This window comes from Lichenostomus cassidix, chromosome 1 (genome assembly GCF_008360975.1).
Source record: "Lichenostomus cassidix isolate B80296 chromosome 1, HeHo_3.0, whole genome shotgun sequence".
Taxonomy (NCBI): domain Eukaryota; kingdom Metazoa; phylum Chordata; class Aves; order Passeriformes; family Meliphagidae; genus Lichenostomus; species Lichenostomus cassidix.
In genome coordinates, this window is record NC_139479.1 from 38,307,227 (window position 1) to 38,327,389 (window position 20,163).

At 39.6% G+C, this 20,163-nt stretch overlaps 1 protein-coding gene across 3 annotated transcripts in view; it reads right to left on the reverse strand.

The window, feature by feature from the left end:
* Nucleotides 1-20,163, reverse strand: part of PCCA (propionyl-CoA carboxylase subunit alpha) — a 273,781-nt gene that overhangs the window by 62,251 nt on the left and 191,367 nt on the right. For all 3 annotated transcript variants that reach the window (XM_085057123.1, XM_085057133.1, XM_085057141.1), the window contains one exon: nucleotides 8,450-8,548. In XM_085057123.1, coding sequence (XP_084913249.1) covers nucleotides 8,450-8,548 — 99 coding nt within the window. The remainder of the gene's footprint in view (nucleotides 1-8,449; nucleotides 8,549-20,163) is intronic.

The window sequence follows — 20,163 nt, forward strand, 5'->3', positions numbered from 1 at the left end:
TGAATCTGGAAAAAAAAATCACAACTTCAAAAAATCCATCTGCAGTCTCAAAGCTGTCAAATGGGTGTGAGTGTTACATAAATATTATATGTATTTTTACACACACAGGTTACACAGTATGTTATACTGCATATGCTATGTATATACAAACAAAATGCTTATGCACACATGTAAAAATAGACAAGTGCATACAATCATACAAAATGTATTTGATTCTCCTCCTCTATCTTGTGTATACTATACCACAGTCATTTCACAAATAATCTTTTTAATTTGTAAATCCCAGTATATTGCAAGAGGTTAGTGTGATATGACTTTAAATTATTCTGCTTTGCCATAGAAAATTATTTCCACTTAGTTGGGTATCAATGATCTATTCATTGTAAGATGCAGTACGGTTACAATCAGCTTTGCATTTAGCCTGCAATAGATGAGAACTTGAAGATAAAAATGATAACAACCTTTACATGAAGAAGGATAAAGCAGCTCAAGAAAACATAAAATATATATTACTGAAAGACATTCTTAACTCATATAGACCTTAATAGACAACAATGAGATCTTAGAATATTTTCCACAAATCTTCAGGTCTCACAGACTCTCCAAGCTACTGGAAAGGAGCAGCTGCAGAGAAGGAACAGTACAAAAAGAAAGAAACTCCAACAGACCAAAAGCAGTTTTTTTCTTTGCTTACAAATGAAAAAGTAATGATAACCTCCAAAGTCAGAATTAATATGAACTGGCACAGGCAATCAGATAGAGATGGATAGATATATAGATTGACAGACAGACACACAGATACAAAATTCCCAAACACATTTATCTTGAACTACTATATACTGGCTTTATTTGCAGAAAGTAAAAGCTGGAGACCATTCCTTACAGAAAACACACATATTGTCACTCAGCCAACATTTTTTTGCAATTTTTTCAAGCTATGGCATGACTGTATTACCAGTGAAACAACATGTAGCAAACCACACTGAACCAAAAACAAAATTACAAGCCCAGAAAATCTATGGATAGGCTATAGATAAAATTTTGAGTGAAACACTGGTAGTTTCCCAGCATGGTGCTGTTTTCAGAATGCAGAATTTCTTGCAGCCCAGGCCCTATTGCTTCATTTCAACTGCTTGCTAACAGAAACTCTGAATATCTTGTGACATGAATTTCAAATGGAGAATGGTATCCACTTTTTGACCAATACCTATAAATTCTTAAAAATTCAACCTAGGAAAACACAAGCCAGAATTATCTCCATATAGGTTTAATTAAAAAACAAATTATTCCCATGACATGGAAGAGAGGAAAAAAAAAACCCACAGTATTTTACCTTGCAAAGTTATATCAGATTAATCTGCCAGTACTTGACCTATGAGATTTTGTGTACATGAGGATGCTTGGACATCTGGAAAGCTCTGTCTTCCACCTAAGTCATCCCTACCTTTGGAGTCCCATGGTTGGGTCAGAGAGGAGGAGAAAGTGCAGAAGTAGCTGTGAAACCATTAAGCCATCCTCTTGTCAAAAAGGGGTGATTGATTTGATCTTATCAGTCTCCTTTTCCCTCTCCTTCTAGACAGCAGAACTTCATCTTAGCACTGCCTTTCCACCGGGCAAAATCCCAGTCAAGGGATGCAATCCCAGACTAGAAATGTGACCAAGATGTCTTGTATGCTGGAGACTGTCTACGTTGCACTGTATTTTCCGACTTCTTCAGCCTCACAAGCCTTTCCTCTTCGGGAATCACCCTACTTTTTCACAATTTAACATTCTGCACTGGTGGTGCCACCGTTCTCTCCCCTTAGAGCACTACACTACAGATGGGAAGTTAGCCTAATTTTGTGCACTGCTCTACCCATAGCCATTACCAGTTTCAGTTCACGCTTTGTAGTAAATGAAGCCTCAGTGAGTTGCTCTTCCTCAGGGCATGTCCACATTTTCCAGGTTCTTACAAGGGCAGCAGTCACCCAGTGGGGAAAGAGATGATAAAGTCCTGCTGTGTGTGAAGCACTTGAACCTGTGAAAGGTGTCTCAGACTGATATAAGTGGCACTGTGCTGCAGTAGTCTTTGCCATTTAAAGGAATCTTGCCAGAATGTAGAAATACAGGCTTCCCTTGGCACCTGTTGCAAGCTACCTCAGTCCCTTTCCAAGGACTAAATGGAATCTGTTCCCAAACAGTACAAATACAGATGTTAAACACAGGGCGAGTGGCTTACAGACCATCAACCCACACAGGTAATTGTGCAGGTGCAATTTCTAAGAGGTTAAGCCACCATATCACTACCTTTTAAAAGCTCTTTTAATGCCTGGGATTCAATTACAGTAGATGACTTAGGAATTTCTGTCCTCCCATAAAGAGAAAAATAGAAACACATATCCTTCCCAATATGTCTTTGTATGATATCCCATGTGACTGTTACTTGTTATTTGTTTTCGCAAAGTTTTTTTTTTTAATATTAAAACCAATGCTGGAATGCTATCATATATACAGAGAGTGCCTTCCAAGTAGGTAGGTAGGTGTTATAAAGAAGTAGATGACAAAGGCTTTAAAGCAAACGAAAAAATAAACAATCAAAACAAACAAACCCACACAACCCCCCCCACAAACAACAACCAAAAAAACCTCCACAGGAAACACTCTTTATTTGGTGTTGGTAAAGAATTAACCTAAAGGGCATTTACTTCAGCCCAAAGTTTACAACAATACAACAGTTGGGAGTTTAATCGTCTCTGTGAACTTCTAAATTTTTGCTATTACTACATTAAATCACAAAATGGCTAAAATTTCTGTAAGATTTATCCCTGTTTTGGCATGCTGTGATATGTCTTGCTCCTATAAGGGGGGAATTATGCAGGCAAACTCCTGCCATGTGATTCTAGATCTGATAATGTCTATGACTGCTCTGAGACAAATTCTTTACAGGATCCATAGTTCTTTCTCACTCTTATGCCTCTCCTCTTCCTTCCCCTTTGCTCTCTGAATGTTTCACCATGTTCAAGAGAACCATTTCTCATCTTTCAGGGTTTAGATATCATAAAACTACAATGTTTGTCAGCAACTGAATACAATGCTTTGGTCTTTGAACACATACAGAATCCTTATAGCTATTCATCTTGAATATTGCTGGTCTTGAAAATGTATAGTTCCAAGAGGAAAAAAAATATGCCATAAGATACCATGATAACTAATGTTATTTGATAAACATCTTGAGTAAGACAGGATAAAACTAATCCCATTTCAGAGGGATTGATTGAACATTATCAGCTGATCACTCATTTTCTTTCCTGAATAAAAAAAAAAAAATATTCATTTTCATTAAATAATCAGTAATGGTAGTGGTGTGTGCTTTGAGTTCTGCTGCTGTAGTCCACAATTTTTTATTTCCTTTAATTTTCCCCTTCCCTTCACATATTCTCCATGGATGAACCATGGACAAGAAATCTGTACCAGATTTGGCTAGGATCTGTACAAGACGCAGTGCTGGGACAAGAAATCTGTACCAGATTTGGCTAGGATCTGTACAAGATTCAGTGCTGGGGGCTCACACTGACTTTTCTCTACCCAAAAGTACAGCTATGTGGGTATAACCAAATATCTGCCCATTTGCAGATCATTCTGAGTCCCTCTTCTGGAGACAACCCAACAAGAATAATTTTGAATTCATAGTTAAAGGACAACAGCAGAGTATGTACAGTAATTGCGCAGCACTAAAAAATGGACTGTCAAGCAGTCATGAATACTGCTCACTAAACCTTCCCAAAATAATTTTCAGGGGTTAAGGAAATGAGTGTGCTGAGGTAATGGTACTTCAAATTGAAAACCTATATAATGTATCATATCACAGATTACATCTGAGATCTCAAAACAGCAAAATAAAAAAAAAAGGTAATTTTTCTTAAAAAAGTACAAAAAATACACATATGAAAAAAGTCCCTAAGGAGTTGAAGGAAATGAATACTTGGGCATAGGCTTTGTTCTCCTGTCAGACATTTCCCTGGAACAAAGACTTCATAACCTACAGCATTCTCACTTTTTCTGTTATTATAGACCAAAATAATAATCTAAAGAAACATTGTATCAGAGAAGCACTTAAATTTGTCATATCCCAGGATGCAGAATATACTACTCCTGCTGCAATTGTTGATGCAATAAATAAATTAAATGAAAAAATAACTGATGCCATCACCAAATTCCCTTTAACACTAAGTCGAGAAAGCTCCCCTGATAAATCTTCATCTATTTCATTCACAAAAACACTTGAAGCTTGAGACTGATGCTTTCAGCTTTACAGAATCATGTTCTTCTTTAGCAACTCCATTACTCTCTTAATTACACCTTGCTGTGACTGATAAAGATCTTTTTACTGTAGAGTTTGGGATGCCCAACAGAGAAACAGAACAGTTAGGCTGGATGGGACCTCTGGAAATCAGGTAGTCATATTCCCTGTTCAAAGCAAGACAAATGTCAAAGTGGCATTGAACTGCTCAGGACCTTGTCCAGTTGAGTTCTGCCTACACCCTACAGAGCTTGAGTTCACCAGAGAATAATTCACTGAAAGCAAAAGTATCACCACGCTATTGTAAAATTGCATTGCTGAAGGTGCCAAAAGCCATAAAATGTTTTCCAGGGTCCAGGCAGAATGCCTGCACTACCTTTAGAGGGTAGAAGGTTTCATAACAGCAAGATAGCAAAGTTGTGGGCCTGACAATTTGGCAGGGAAAAGCTGAGTGTATATGATAGAACTAAGGGGTACAAAAGTATTGGCAAAGATGGTGACAAATAATTAAAACCAAACCATTCTATGGTTCTAGCTCAGCATCCTTTTGCCACAAGGAACTATCTGAAATTAAAAGCTATTTAAGGATGAGTTGAGTGTTTGATGATGGGATCAATGAAAGTACAGCTAAATTAAGACTAAGCAGTTGTAAAATTTGTCCATGAGGCATTGCCATAGAGCATTCTCCCAGTCTGAATGGTCAGTGGGGTAGTATTTTGAGAGCTTGCCCAAACACAAGTAGTGGCAGAGCAAAGAGGGTTTGAGGATCTCCTCCCACGTGCATTTTTTCGCTTGAGCAACCTGTTCACTCTGCAGATACCTGAATCTCCTGTGCAGTGTCCCAGCAGTGTCTTGCAACCTGACTGCAGTAAGGACAGAGTTGCAGTTAGGTTCAAGCCCTTCTGCTGGACTTCATGGATTCCTTAATTTATCTGGAGGTCCCCTTAGATTCTAGTTCCCATGGGGAATAAAAGATGTTCAAACTCTATGGGAAAAGACAGTTTATTCCTTCCTTGCACATGCTGCCCAGTTCACATGCACCAGGGGACAGAAGAGGTCATAGGCAACTTCTACAGGCACAAGGCTCACTGAAATCTGGCTTACTTGTATATGGGAGCAGAGAGAGAGGGGTAAAAATGCCCTCATTTTCCCAAAATATGCCTGTTGTCTTCCTTCCAACTGTCATTACTTTCCAGGATACCACACTGAGCCACCATCCTCCCTTCCACTTTCCACTGGTGCTATAATTTTTCTTTTCCACAACTCAAATCAACCTCCCCTTTTCCACTCACACTTCACAGGAATCATTAAGACTCTCATTTATTCATTTATTTTTATACTAAATATTGCCTAAAAGTTTATATCACATTCAAATCCTGGTTTTTATATGAGAGTATTTTAAATATGCATTTGCAATTAAATAAAACCAAATCCCTTCAAATCTGAGGAAGGTATATTGTAACTGTATTCCTATAGTTCTCTGATTTTCAGCAAAGCCCAAATTCATAACAGCTAGGTATAAGTAAAATCCTGAGTTACTAACATCTTTTGAAACAAGTACAGGAAACCATTTTAGTGAAGCATTTCTGTACCAAAAAAAAGTTATTTGCTTGGTGAACAAAATCCTGCACTTCACAATATGTTAAATTCAGCCTCACCAAATGAGAGATAGAGTCTAGTCATAAGTAGAGAAAACGTTGAGAAACTGGGATTAGCTGAGGAACTACTAAAATCAGCCACCAAAAAAAAAAAAAACCAAAAAACCACCCATGATGAAATCTGTGTACTACAAAAAATACCATGGGGTCTGCCCACACGCTGGAGACTGCATCTCAGAAATCTCTTGCTCAAGTGGTCCCAAGTTTTCATCACTTCTTCCCTTTGTGTAACATCCTATAGATTTCACAGTAATCCAAAGCAGCACAGAGATTTCAGAGCACTTATGCTGCAGCCAAAGGACCTGCAGTATACCCCAGGGTTCTGGTCCCACTCTCATCTGGGGACCTGGCCAGGCACTCCACAGCTCCCATCTGCTGCACACAGATGGGCTTCCTCACACAGGAAACAAAAGCAGGAGGAGGGGGGCTGCCACACATCCTTGTTGTGCCCTGGTATGCCCTAGACAGACTGTGACCAGGGCATATACCTCTCAGGCACTCAGGTCCCATACTCTAGAAATTGTCCTAGAAAATGTGGGTTTTAAACTCAAAGGCCCTTCATAACTGCAGCAGAGTTGGTGCTATGCTTTGCCCTAATACTCATTGAGCCTTTAGCAGAGGAGTGAAAATACAGAAGCATGCTTAATTACTTATTTTTAAACAGGCAACAGATATGCAACAATTTGAATGCCTAGACTCTAATTTACATAAATACATTTCCAAACCAAAACAATTTAAAATTTTTTTTTTCCTGCTTCTATGCTTAAATGCTTTGCTGGATTGTGGCCAGACTACAGGATTGAGCCAAAGGTGCGTAAATCAAACATTCAAAGAAATAAAATGCTCACTAAGATTGTATTTGGTTGAGCAAATTTAGAAGAATGAAACCAGCTATGAAGAAAAATTAGATTGGCTGAAAATTAATAAAGCACAGCTGGAATTATTCGATTCATACATATTTGTTGCTTAAATGGCTCTAGGGCTAAGTTTTGCTGAAAGAAGATACTTCAAGACTCAGGAGTCAATTGCTTTTGGAGACAAATTGACCTACAGGAATACACTTGTCTAATCTGGTTCTTGTAGTGGCACAAGTCTACAGAAATATATAACCAAAAAACCAATTTTGATTCCAGTGAGCGAATATCAGAGGTCAAGTTTAAGGTTCCCATAAATTTACATATATACACTAAAAGATTAATAACTTCTCAAGCTACTGAGTTTCTTTGCTAAAAGCAAAGGCAGATAAAATCTGAGAAAGAAACAACATATGTGCTTATTCCACATTCTGTTGTCTAGATACCATGCAGTCAGCTTAATGCCTGTTGCTGTGGCTAGATCTGCAGTATTTCATAGGGTTTGGTCATACTCAGGGAGTGCAAGTAACACTACTGCTGGCTCAGCTCCTAGAAGAAAGCTTTTTCAGATCATATTATCATTAATTTTGAAACTAATTTTATGTGCCAATTCAACTATTATTAGCTAAACAGTGTTACTACTCAGTTATATATCCAGTCATATAGTAATATAGTTTGCAATGAAGTCTTGTGAATACAGTTATCCATTCTAAATATAATGCTCTTCACCTAGGCAGGTTTTACATATTCATATATTGGTATTTTTTTCCTATTCATAATTAGGCCTGTACTTTATAAAATAGCACCAAAATGGACTAGTATTAAAATATTAAAAAAGAAAAGCACACTTAAAAATAGAAAATTATTTTAGGTATACATACTCCTCCCAAGAAATCTACAAAACATAAGTCCAGAATTTACTTGGGGCACATAATGAAAATTTCTCTCTCAGGCAATACTATCCTTGAAAGATACAATAATGTTTCATTTTCAAGTTGCAGTCTTTTAAATGCAATCAAAGCAAAAACAGATTTGCTTTTAATTTTTTTATTTATTTTATTTCCAGTATTTTTATTTTATTTTTATTTACATCCAGTATGATATGTTTTCCATGTTTAGCCTCTTAATCACGGAACTAATCACATTTCTTAAAAGCCTATTAAAAACCTGGTACATGGGAGATGCACTGTCGTGTGACTTTCAAACTGCAAATGCCCAAAAGTGGAAAAATCACACAATTCAAACATGAGGAAGAGACTAATTTTACTGTAGGCCCCATGCGGGTTTCTGTTGTTGGTTAGAAGGGCTTTTTTTTGTTTTGTTTTGTTTTGATTAGTTTTTTTATTGTTTGGTTTTTTTTTCAGAAAACCATTTCTTATTTTACATTATTAAGAAACTGTATCTCCTCACAAGCTGCTGAGTAAAGAAAGCCTATAAACTGAGGTAAACATCTGTCTAAATAAGGAACTTCTCATTAAAAGCAAGATATTCAAAACTCTAGATAAGTAACTTTGAGTGCATCCAGAGCTTTAGTGGATTGAATTTGTCGCCAAGTAGAAACGTTGTTTGTACAACATCACATATTTTTATGATGCAGCAAGTTTAGACCCCGTATTTAAGTATTATTTGTATGCCCAAAGACTCATTGGTGAGATTACCTGTATAGTCCTCTGAGTGCCATCAATGGTGACAGACAACAAGGGTGAAGCCAGGTTCCACTCGCTGGTCACATTTAGTTTCATCCCATCAACTTCCACCTGTTGTGACACCAAACAAGGCTGTTACTATGAAGACAGACAGAAAACTGATCTCAAGTTCATTACTGCATACAAAGCAGCAACCATTTTAAAACAGATGGCTCCCAAACAACCTGTCATGTTTACTGCTTCTGCCATAAAAGACAGGGTCCAACAACAGAGTCTTCCAACTATCTCTGGGGAGAGGTGAAGGACCTGTGAACAGCTGCCTCTGAGTAGCAAGGTTTCAAGTGATTTCCAGCAAGTAACAAACAGCCATCCAACTTTTAAACCTATCTGGACATGCTACATTTACTGCAATTAGACAAGTAATGCATATAAATTCCAGTGACACCTTGCAACCCACACAACAGGGCTTGCATATAATATTCTCTCCAAGGACCAAGGAAGAACTTTTCCTATGCTTCTAATGAAGGGCTTTGCATTGTTATCTTAATTAATATGAGGCAGTAATTAATTCTTCGGCATTTTGCCTCAAAGTCTAGAAAAACTTTGCAAATTCTGACATGTTTTCTTTCAATATACAGCTGATCAGAGGAATGCAATTTCTGACTTGAATGCCAATATGTTTATCTAGAAAGTGGGTGTTTTAAATCAGCCCATATTCATTATACAAAAATATTTCTAGGTGAAGAGCAAAAATTCTGGGTTCTTGAAACAGTATAGATCAGAGTAGCCGTTAACAACACTTCTGTCATTCTTCTGTTGTATTACACTGTTTAAAAACACACATCACACATTCAACATTATAACAGCCTCAGAAAAAGAGAAGATTATTAAAAGAATTATTATACATGGACTCATAATTAGTGATTAATATTTATGACATGTTTTAAACAGTCATCTTACTACTGAAGGTAGGTAACTATGACTTCAGTTATGTAATTTACTATAAACAGAAGAAAAAACATGGTTGCCTGATTTCCTTCCGCTCTTAAAATATCCAAAGTATTTTCTAATCAGTAAATTTCAGACAACAGTGAAAATGACATAAATATTGCATACATTTTCAGTAAACTAGAAAAAATGTAATACATTTAGAATAAAAGCTGAGCACACATTTTGCCAGATAAAACTTATAAAGCATACTCTTTTAGGTCTCAGACTTATCATGATTTGATCTTATAATATGAAGAAGCATCTTAAAAAAGAAATCCTTAACAGAGAAGTGCAGAGAAGCAGTGTGTAATTTGGTAATTTTGTTTCAATTAAGAAGAAGAGGTTCTGGCTTAAAAAACCTTCTAATTTTATGGACTTTAGTTTAGAACTCCAAGTCTGCCTTAGTGATACAATCTACACAATTTCCATAGGCTTTGACTATAAATAAAGTTACATGCAAAGAACAAGAAGAAAAACAAGTCATTTACGATGGTTCACCAATAGGCCAGATTAGCTGGCATGCTCCAGATACTTTACACTGCTTCAGTGATGCAAACCAACCACAAACCTGGCTTGAGTTAAGGCAAACCTGCAGCTGGTTTGCATTTCCAGAGCATTGCAGAGCAGCTGGAACACTTTGGTGAACCCAGCCCACTCTCAGTAAACGTGTATCAGAGCAAATACTGTCTTTATTGAGAACAGGAGAAACATCTGAAAAAGACTTTCCAAATGGAGAAAAGCAAATCCAGTGCTCTGTCTCAACCCTCTTTGATTACCAACTGAACTTTGGTAAGGCAATTATTAAAAAGCTCTGTCACTACTGCTAAAAGACTGTCCACACTGGAGTCTGGGTCTGAAAAAATCATTTACCATGTGTCACCAGGGAGATAAGTGAGACAGCATGAAAGCAGACCAGGCTACTGGCCACCAAAAAAATCTTCAAGTGTACACTATACTGCTCATGGCACTGTAGTATTTACACACAGCCTTGCAGAAAATCTATAGCTGGTATCTACAGCTCTAGCAAAGTGTGTTCCAGGGGCAGAATGCAAGTCAATACCTCCACAACAAACTCAATTTAACCATTAGCTCCTTTGTCACTGTACAGATGAGCAAAAGAGGAATAAACCAAGTATGTCACAGTCATAAATGACCTGCTCAAAATCCCTCGCAAGGGTCTGTACAAGTCTCACCATCACTGATTCCAGAATACATTATCAAAACCTATCTGGTAGAAACCACCCTGAAAGGAGAGATGGCAAGCAGATGCTAAGTCTAAACAAACCGTGGCACTCTAGGCTGCTTATATGCTATAGGGAAACCAGCAAATAATACATTGCCACTACTGTGGTTTCCCTGTTCAAGAAAGAATAGAGGGTCAGGGGAAGGGTTATGTGAACTAATGCATATCCCATAAACCGCAGCAGTCTTCTCACAGAATGAGCTACAGGCTCTTAGCTGCTTTCACCTGCAGCTCACCATGGTATGTGCAACTGGGGAAGATGACAGAAATCACAGAATATTCTCAGCTGGAAGGGATCCGCAAGGATCATTGAGTCCAACTCTTAAGTTAATGGCCTATACGGAGATCAACCCCACTGCCTTTGCGTTATTAGCACCACGGGTAACCAACTGAGGATGCTAAGCCAAGCAAAACACAAAGAAGTTTGGCTATCTATGCTCCAATAGGTAGGATGACAAAGACAGGAGGTCAAGGTATCAGAGAAAATGAACAAGGACTGAGGGTAAGGTATTTACCATGTAGTGTGCATGTTACTTCCACAACAAAAGAGGGAAAAGATGGGTGGAGGGGAAGATGGGACACGGTGTGTCAAAAACCAGATGGGGATTGAAATCGAACCAGTACTTTACCTAATAGAGCATACCTTCTTTCTACAGCTCAGCAACCAACAGCTTAGCAAGGTTAGCGGGTAGAAATAGGAGAAGAGATAAGATGGTCAAAGAACTGGTCAGAAGATTTAATTTGCCTTCATTCTTCCTCTATCATCCTTGAACCTAATAAATACTGGAGGAAAACCAGGGCCGTTTTGCTTTAGGCTTGGGGGTGGGGATTTAAGGCATGAAGGGGGACATGGGGATTAACTAATGACATTACATTGACTACTTCCCATCTTACTTTGTTTCTGTGCTCCTAAGACAGCCAAGAATAAACAACCATTCAATGCATTCTAATACTTGAACTGTAGGGAGTAGATCCCAGTCAATTCACTCCTGCAGTGGGTCACATTGTGCATTACACCACAGCTATATAGTCTAGTTTTATCCTTAACTACTCAGTTCCAAGCATACACATATGTGTTTTCGCATGGATATGTGCATCTACACTAACTATGTTGGCATTGCTGCACTACAGCTACATGGTGCAATGGTGGTGAATTATTCCTTTTTTAAAAGGTTTGTTTGTCCCTATGTAAGGGCATAAAAGATAAAAGCGGCCACAGTCCTTTACAGTTATTTCCAATTCAAAAGCTACTGTAAATGAGGTCTCAGAAAGACGAATGACAAGTCCAAGACACAAGGCTACAAAAAGGTCAACAGCTTACCCCACTGTCACAACTTTGCAGACTTTTGCTGGCATGCACCTGAACTACACAAGTAGCAGCCCCTTCACCTCTCGTGGACTGAGTTCCTGATGTTCAGCATGATAGGTACCAGCTAACCAATAGTGGAAAGAGCTGCAAAGCATAATCTGCATTCAGTTTTCTTTAGAGAACACAATTTAGCATTCTATGTGCATGTCAGGCAATTAAAGAAGGCAGCACAAGCCTGAGTGTTACAGCCCTGTTAATTTACTAATGCAGAGTCTCACATACATCTGGCACATGTCACTTCTTTTCTCCTGGAAGTGAAGGTGGTTTTACAGGAGACTGGAGGGCAGCTGAAGCATTTGTTTCCTGCCTGATGCTTCAAAACATTATGCCTGAAGTTCCTCATGCCAGCCTTGAGTCTGACTAACTTAAGTCTGCTGATTTAATCCCATGGTTTCAATTCTGCCTCTCAGCACGGTGTTTACCTCAAGAGTCCTGGCCCTAACTACTTGGCTATGCCACCCTGAGCCATATTACTTACAACCCTTAATTCTACCTCTTGCTATAGCAGAAGTGATGGCATTCCCTAGTCAATCAGATCTACAAAATGAAAAATCACCCTCTGCAGACCTGCCTTGGTGAAGTCTTTCTTTGACCAAGACAGCTGCCCATGAAGATGTACTTCACAGGAAAACAGACATTACTCATCACAGGAGATACATGAATATTCACTGTCATAGCCTCCAATCCCTTCAAATGGCATTAATCGAAAGCATATCCAGTGGGCAGCAAGGGCTCTACAAAGTGAAACCTTTAAATCATTCCTGCAAGGAAGGAACAATAGTAGCAAGCATCACTGTTGTAAACATGAGGTAGCTTATGTGTTTGAGACTTTGTTCAAGCCTACACAAAGTAAAGATGTCCTCTTCTGTGGAAAAAGTAACTGCCTAAGGCAGAAGACTCTGCTGCCATCGCTGCTAACCACACCACCCATGCCAAAACAGCATGGACATTCCTTACATTTTTATGAATCAGGTAAAGGATAGATAATTGCTTCTTGTGCAGAAGAGGAGGTGGCCAGAGGACTTGTAGCACCTGGCCACGGTGTGGCAATAGGAGGTCCAGTTGTAGGCAGCAATATTCAGTAACAGCCCGCAGTGATCTCAGACTAAGCCAAACTGAGTTGGACAAAGTGGCTTTTGGTTCCCAAACAGTTTTTACAAAATTAGTGGAATTCTTATCTAATCTACTGTCCAGCAAACAGAGAAGCACATGGAATGGAAAAGCCAAGTGAAAACTGTCCTGTTTCAAAGCTATTGTCCCTTACCTTTTGCAGTCCCATGCAACCTCAAGAACGTGAGGAAAGTCTTAATGGGGTTGATGAGCCCAAGGCTTCCTTTAGAAGCATGATGCATGAGGCCCCAGGCATTTTGTAAAATATTTTGCTAGTTTTTAATGTAAAAAAATTCCCAGTCAGCAGAAGAGTTCAAACACTATCTTACATCTCTCTATATATGTGGCTAGCACAGGTCTTTCCCATGAGAACATTGTTCTATGTTTTAGAAACAAAGATAAAGTTTGGATGTTGTTGTTACAGTGTCTCGAGATTTGGACAGTTCAGGCCTGGCCAATCAGGCCTAGGGGGAGGTTTCTGACTGACCAATCTGGGTGACCTCTGAAAAGTCTATATATATATGTTGGATTCAAATAATAAAGCGCTTTTTTCTATGCCACGCTGAGAATCCGGGTTTTCCTTCTCTGCTAGCGGCTCAACAGCGACATATATATTCCCACAGCCAATAGCCACAACACACTTCCCTATCATGAAAATTACTGGCTACCTGGAGCCTGTAAAGACCTGTGGGAATTTGCAGAGTTGTCTTGGAAACTACTGGGTCTTTTTATACAACTTGCTCTAACTTCCCCACATTGTCTTTAAGAACCTTGAACAAAAACAGAGTCATACCTGCCACATTAAGAAACAGCAGCAACCAAACAGTACTTCACATGTTGTCATTCATAAATGCAAATGAATTATGCATAAATGCAAAGAAACCCAGTAAGATTTCCCATGTGGGCAGTTCTTATTAGTTAAGCTCCTTCTTGTATATACTTTTCCTGCTGCTTTTTGGATGGTATTTGGCTAGTGATCCAGGGTCTAATTACTCTGAAAGCATTTGACATTTTCCAGGACCATGTCCTGGAAGAGGAGACAGTGTACTCTTGTCAAGTTTACAGATGGCACAAAATTGGGTTAAACACTCTAGGGCAGGGCTGCCACCCAGGCAGGCCTAGAGAGGCAAGAGGAAGGGGCTAATGAAAACTTTGTGAAATTCAAGACTAATTTTTAAGTCCAACATGTGAGAAAGAAGAATCCATTGCAAAGATACATTGCGACCTGACTGGCTGGGGGGCAACTCCGTGGTGAAGGACTTGGAGATGTGGGCAGACATGTCAGCAGAACGTGACTGAGTCAGCAGGACAACCTGGCACCAAAAGCTGCTATCAGTGCCCTGTGCTCTGTTAACAGAGGTGCAGTCTGCAGATAGAGGGAGGTCATTAGATCCTTCTACTCACATCTCAGACCACATCAAATACTGTGTCTACAAGACAGACACTGACTTTGCTGAGTTTTACAATATTCCCACTAGCCCATTCCTCTTGCCTGTCTAGGTCCCACTGGGTGGCAGCATTGCCCTTGACTGCATTGAGCACTTTTCTCCAATTCTGTCTTCTGTAAATCTTACGACTGTGCACTCCCACTGCTGTGGGAGTTGTGACTGTGACACAACTGGTCACAATACGGAGCCTTGCAGACCCTTGGTGACCTCTGAGTAGAGTACAACCCATTAACCATGGCCCACTGAGTCTGCCCACTCAACTAGCTTTTTATTTTGTTGGGTGAGATCATGACAAAAGACTTGCTAAAGTAAATTACATTCACTGCTCTCCACTAGACCACAAATCCTGTCAGTTTATCACGTAAGTCTGTCAGGTTGATGCCACTTCAGGTGGGATCTCACCAGAGTGGAGTAGAGAGACAGCATCACCTCCCTCGATCTGCTGGCCACACTGCTTTTGACATAGCCCAGGATACCACTGGCTCCCATGAATACAGCTCTCATCGAGCAGCACCCCCAAGTCCTTCTCAGCATGGCTGCTTTGGATCTATTCATGTCCCAGCCTGCACTGATACCTGGAGGTTGTCCTAACCCAAGTGCAGCACCTTGCATAAATAAAGAATACACTGACATCTGCTAGCCTGGCAACCAAGACCTGTACCCTTCCTAATGTTTTTCTTCATTCCCTTCAGGATCTTAAGCAACATTTATTTCATGGCTGCCACAGCCAAATCTATATTTGGTGTTATCTCTTCAACCAGCTCTTCCTTGGAAGTGAATCGCAGATCTGGGTGTGTCAACACCAGTTCACCCACCCAGTGCCAGTATCAAATCGTTATCCTGAACACCCTTCAGAAACCTTCCGTCATGCATTCCACCATGTTGCCCTTCCAGAAGACATCAGGGTCCCTACGACTATCACATTTGTGACAGATTTCCTTCAGTTGTTTAAAGAAGTCTTAGCCTACTTCCTCACTTAGATCAGGTGGTCTGTACTATGCTATTTTAATTTTTTTTAATTGATCAAATCAGCAACCTTCACCTGCTCAAGTGATTTCATAGTCTAGACACATAGCTTTCAGTTTCTCTGTAGGCACAGAATTATTTGCTCTCCCAAAAACAATGGGAAATCTGTAAACAGATGGTTTTCTCTTCTCTCTAGTTAAGGATCCTTCTGGCCTCCAAGCACTCACACTCATATCTCTGCTTCTTAAGCGCTACCCAGTCATATGTGCACATCCAGTGCTCACCAGTGCTGGTCCTTGTGCTAGCTGTGTGCATACACACTGATGGGATTGACATCCACACCAGCAACACACACCTGTCCCTTTAGCACCATCACCACCCTGGCCTGCATGCACATTGCCACTACAACCCCAACTTTACATGCACAGGTCATAGAGGCTTTTGCAGGGAAATCCCTATTGTGAGCATGTTCAAGATGACTGATCTCAACTCAGTGAAAGAGAACTCAGTGGTTCAGAGTCCCTTGGGAAACTGCCCTTATTAATAAGGCTGGACATACTTTTAAAATGGAAATCTTAAAGGTGTGGGAGCAGGCCATCCCTATGTGCTAAAACACAAGCTGGCAGGGAAGATCAGCCTGGCTGAACAGGGAGCTTTTGCTGGAACTCAGAGGAAAAAACCAAGAGTTTATGACCTTTGGAAGAAGGGGCAGCAAACTCAGGAAGAGTACAAGAATCATGTAGAGAGAAAATTAGAAAGGCAAAAGCTCAGCTAGAACTCAATCTGGCCACTGCTGTGAAATATAATAAAAGGTGTTTTTATAAATACATTAACAACAAAAAGGAAGGCCAAGGAAAATCTCCATCCTTTATTGGATGCTGAGGGGAGCATTGTAACCAAGGCTGAGGAAAAGGCTGAGGTACTTACTACCTTCTTTGCCTCAGTCTTTAACAGAAAGACTGGTTTTCCTCAGGACAAGCAGTCCCTGAGCTGGTAGACAAGGACAGGGAGCAGAACAGAGCCCCTGCAATCCAGGAGGAAGCAGTTAGTGACCTGCTGTACCACTGAGGCACTCACAACTCTGTGGGGCTGATGGGATCCATCCAAGGGTACTGAGGGAGCTCTGGTGGAAGAGCTGACCAAGCCACTCTCCGTCATTTATCCTGATTAACATTCCTGAATAAATGGGGAGGTTCCAGCTGACTGGAGGTTGGCCAGTGTGATGCCTGGCTAAAAAAAGGGTCAGAAGGAGGATCTGGGGAACTGTAGGTAAGTCAGCCTAACCTCAGTGCCTTGGAAGGTTAGGGAACAGATCATCTGGAGTGCAATCACATGGCATGCACAGGACAACCAGGGGATCAGGCTCAGCCAGCGGAGGCTTAGGAAAAGCAGGTCCTGCTTGACCAACCTGGTCTCCTGTTATGACCAGGTGACCCACCTAGTGGATGAGGCAAAGGCTCTGGATATTGTCTACCTGGACTTCAGTAGAGCCTTTGATATTGTCTCCTACAGCATTCTCCTGGAAAGGCTGGCTTTGTGCTATGGTTTAGCTGACAAGGTGTGTTCAATTAAAGGTTGGACTCAATGATCTTGGAGATATTTTTCAACCTTAATGAGCCTATTATTTTGTGGAATTTTTCTTCCTTCTTAAAATGCCACACAATGAAATTTGGTAGATGGATGCTTCCTTTAGCACACTAAAATGTCTTAGAAGTTTTGCTCATCACAAATACCAATGGTCTAAAAATCTGCAAGATTAGCTGCCAAAAAAAGTGTATGAAAGAGCATATAGGGCAGAGAGACCCTGTGGCCAACAGTGTGGTATATCGACAAATGTATAAAAATGTCATAAAAAGAAGTTCCTTTAAGCCTGAAATTGTAAAAACTGAATTCACTGATGCTTATATGACAGCAATTTCTTTGATTCAAATTAACCAGCTGCTTTAGCTTGCATTTTCAGTTATTGACAATATATTCACATCAGATTAGCGGATTGACCTTTTTTCTTTTCTTCAAGTGACTGTTAGGTTAGCCTTTAGGACTTTTGAAGTGGTTGGCCAGATGCTTTCAAAAGGAAGTTAAAGTATGTGAGTTTCAATCTCATTAAAAAGGCCTTTTTTTTAAAACAAACTTTCCTTTTGTTCATACCAGCACTTACTTTTTTTAAAAGACCCCAAGAGAGAGTTCCAGTCTATAGATCACTTGTCCTGAAGAAAGCTCTGTTAACTATTTATAGATCATGTCCTTTTGTACCGAACTAGATCAAGCAATTTATTCAGTCCATAACTGCAGGAGAGAAATTCATTTGCTCTAAGTGTCATCAAGGCAGCCTTTTACCTGCTATGAACAAGACCAGATGATCTGAATTGCTGGGCTTTTACTTCAAATGTACATTTTGACATTGTGTGGGGTGCCATCATAACTTTCAAGTTTTCAAAGTATTAAGCACATTCACAGAATGGGCAGTCCTCAATCACAAGAGCAGCAAATAGCACATAACCACTAGAATAAATCAAACACATGTGCACACATTGAAATTATCTCTCTTTTCTTTAAAGTAGCACTTATAGATGCAAATTACCATTAGCTGCTTTGGTAGATCTCACTTTAGAAATGGGAGCATGCCAGCATAGAGACCAAGGAAAAGAGCACACAACAGGCATCAGCTCCTCAGCTTAACAACAACAGAATCAAAACAAAAGGAGAGGGAGAAGTGATGGCCTTCATCACCTCTAATCAGCAAGGGCTTTCTTCAAGCATTCACCAGGGAAGTGATCCTCTCTGCAAAACCTAGTAGAGAGGCTGTATGCAACAAAAACATTTCACTGCAGCAAATGCTTTGTTTTACTACTTCAGTTTTCCTTGCAGAGTCATTATTAAAATGACATCTCATATTCATAACATGCCTGAGACCACTAAGACTACAAAAAGGGGGAAGTTACAAAATATATCAAGAAAATAAAAAAGCATTTAAAAATATTTGACAGTTGCTGGCAACAGCTTCAGACACAAAAAGTACAGCTGATTTGGGGAATATGGGTGTCTATTGTTATCAGATCAGTATGGAAAAGAAGAACATGACTTACTTTTTTTTTTCATTGCTCTACAGAGACAAATGCCTTGGCTCTGCCCAGCTACATACACTCCAGGCTGGCTACAGATACTGCTAGATAGCTGGAAAATGGTGCAGGTGGTATGCACTGTCACATGGATACAGGGTAGGGTACTTTGAATGTTGCATTGCACTCAACTTTCCTTGTTGGATAGGATAATGTGCTGGGGATCCTCTTGTTTTCTATCTTGAAAAGGGGTTTAGCATAGGGACCAGTAACAGGATCTGGGTGACTAGGAGCATTATGCTGGGAACTAAAAACACATTGATAAAATAGATACTGATAAGATAGACACTGCTGGTTTAGTAGCTATTGAGTCATGTCTACATACTGAAATCTAAGCATGCCTGATTCCAAAATGACTTTGAGCTGCTGAGTTTCCATTCCTTCACTTCAGAGGCACAGAGAGATTCCAAGCCCTATCCCATTTGACAGTATAAATTCTCAAGTAGTAGAAAGACATTATCATACCAAAGTGCCACTACAAAACACGACAGACTTAAACTCATACTATCCTTTTAGAAAAAACACATTTTTGAATACATTTCTTTCTTTTTAAGCATTCACCTAATACATATATTCATTTAGTGAATATTCATTTGATTCAGTGAAAGCTGTGTAATAAGGATACACAAGCTGAGACAGATTTTACATTTTTTAAAAAAGACTGTATCACCAGAAGCTGGATCTCAAGCTTAGAGTCAAGAACTAATGAATTCCTGCATCGATTGCCAATGTGCTGCTGACAATTTATGTATAAGTCTCAAGCCTCTAATTTTTTTTTTCATAATTACAAGAGAGGGGTGGGAATTAATACCGGCCAGTGAGGAACTCCCAGTACCACTACCTAGATATCACAAACCAGTTCCTACTGGTCTTCTTTCTATTTCCTTTCCAAATTGAACATTATGCATTAGGTAGATGTCCATGTCTGATCTAAACACAACATACTATAGCAATTTGAAGAGCATTTGTAATCATGAGGATCATATTCATCAACTGAGAAGTGTTTTATTTCACACACCATTTACAACTTGATAGAGAGATTCAACAAAATCAGCAGGCACCAAAACAGCTAATGAGAAAGAAAAGCATCACTTTATTATATTTGGAAGTTATATTCCACCTCGGCCTAGTTATGTAGGGTGGATGCTCAGACTGGACACAGTCTGCCACTGATTTGAAATTACTTTTCCCCTTGTACTACCATGGCAGCAAGTCTAGCTTCTCTTTAAATTAGTAAACAGCTAGAATAAACAACAGTTTAAAAAAAATGAAAGAAAAAAGCGTCTTTGACATTGTGTAGTGACAAGAAGAAAGTACAGTGGGCAACTGGGTATGGATTTCATCCAGCAGTTCCAACCTGCTGCTCTCAGCTGTCACAACAGGATATAGGTCAACACCAGTCCTTGGGATATACCCAGTCCAAGGTTATTCATCACTTCAACTAACAGCTTCACATGCAAGATATCTGCTGTTGCATCTCT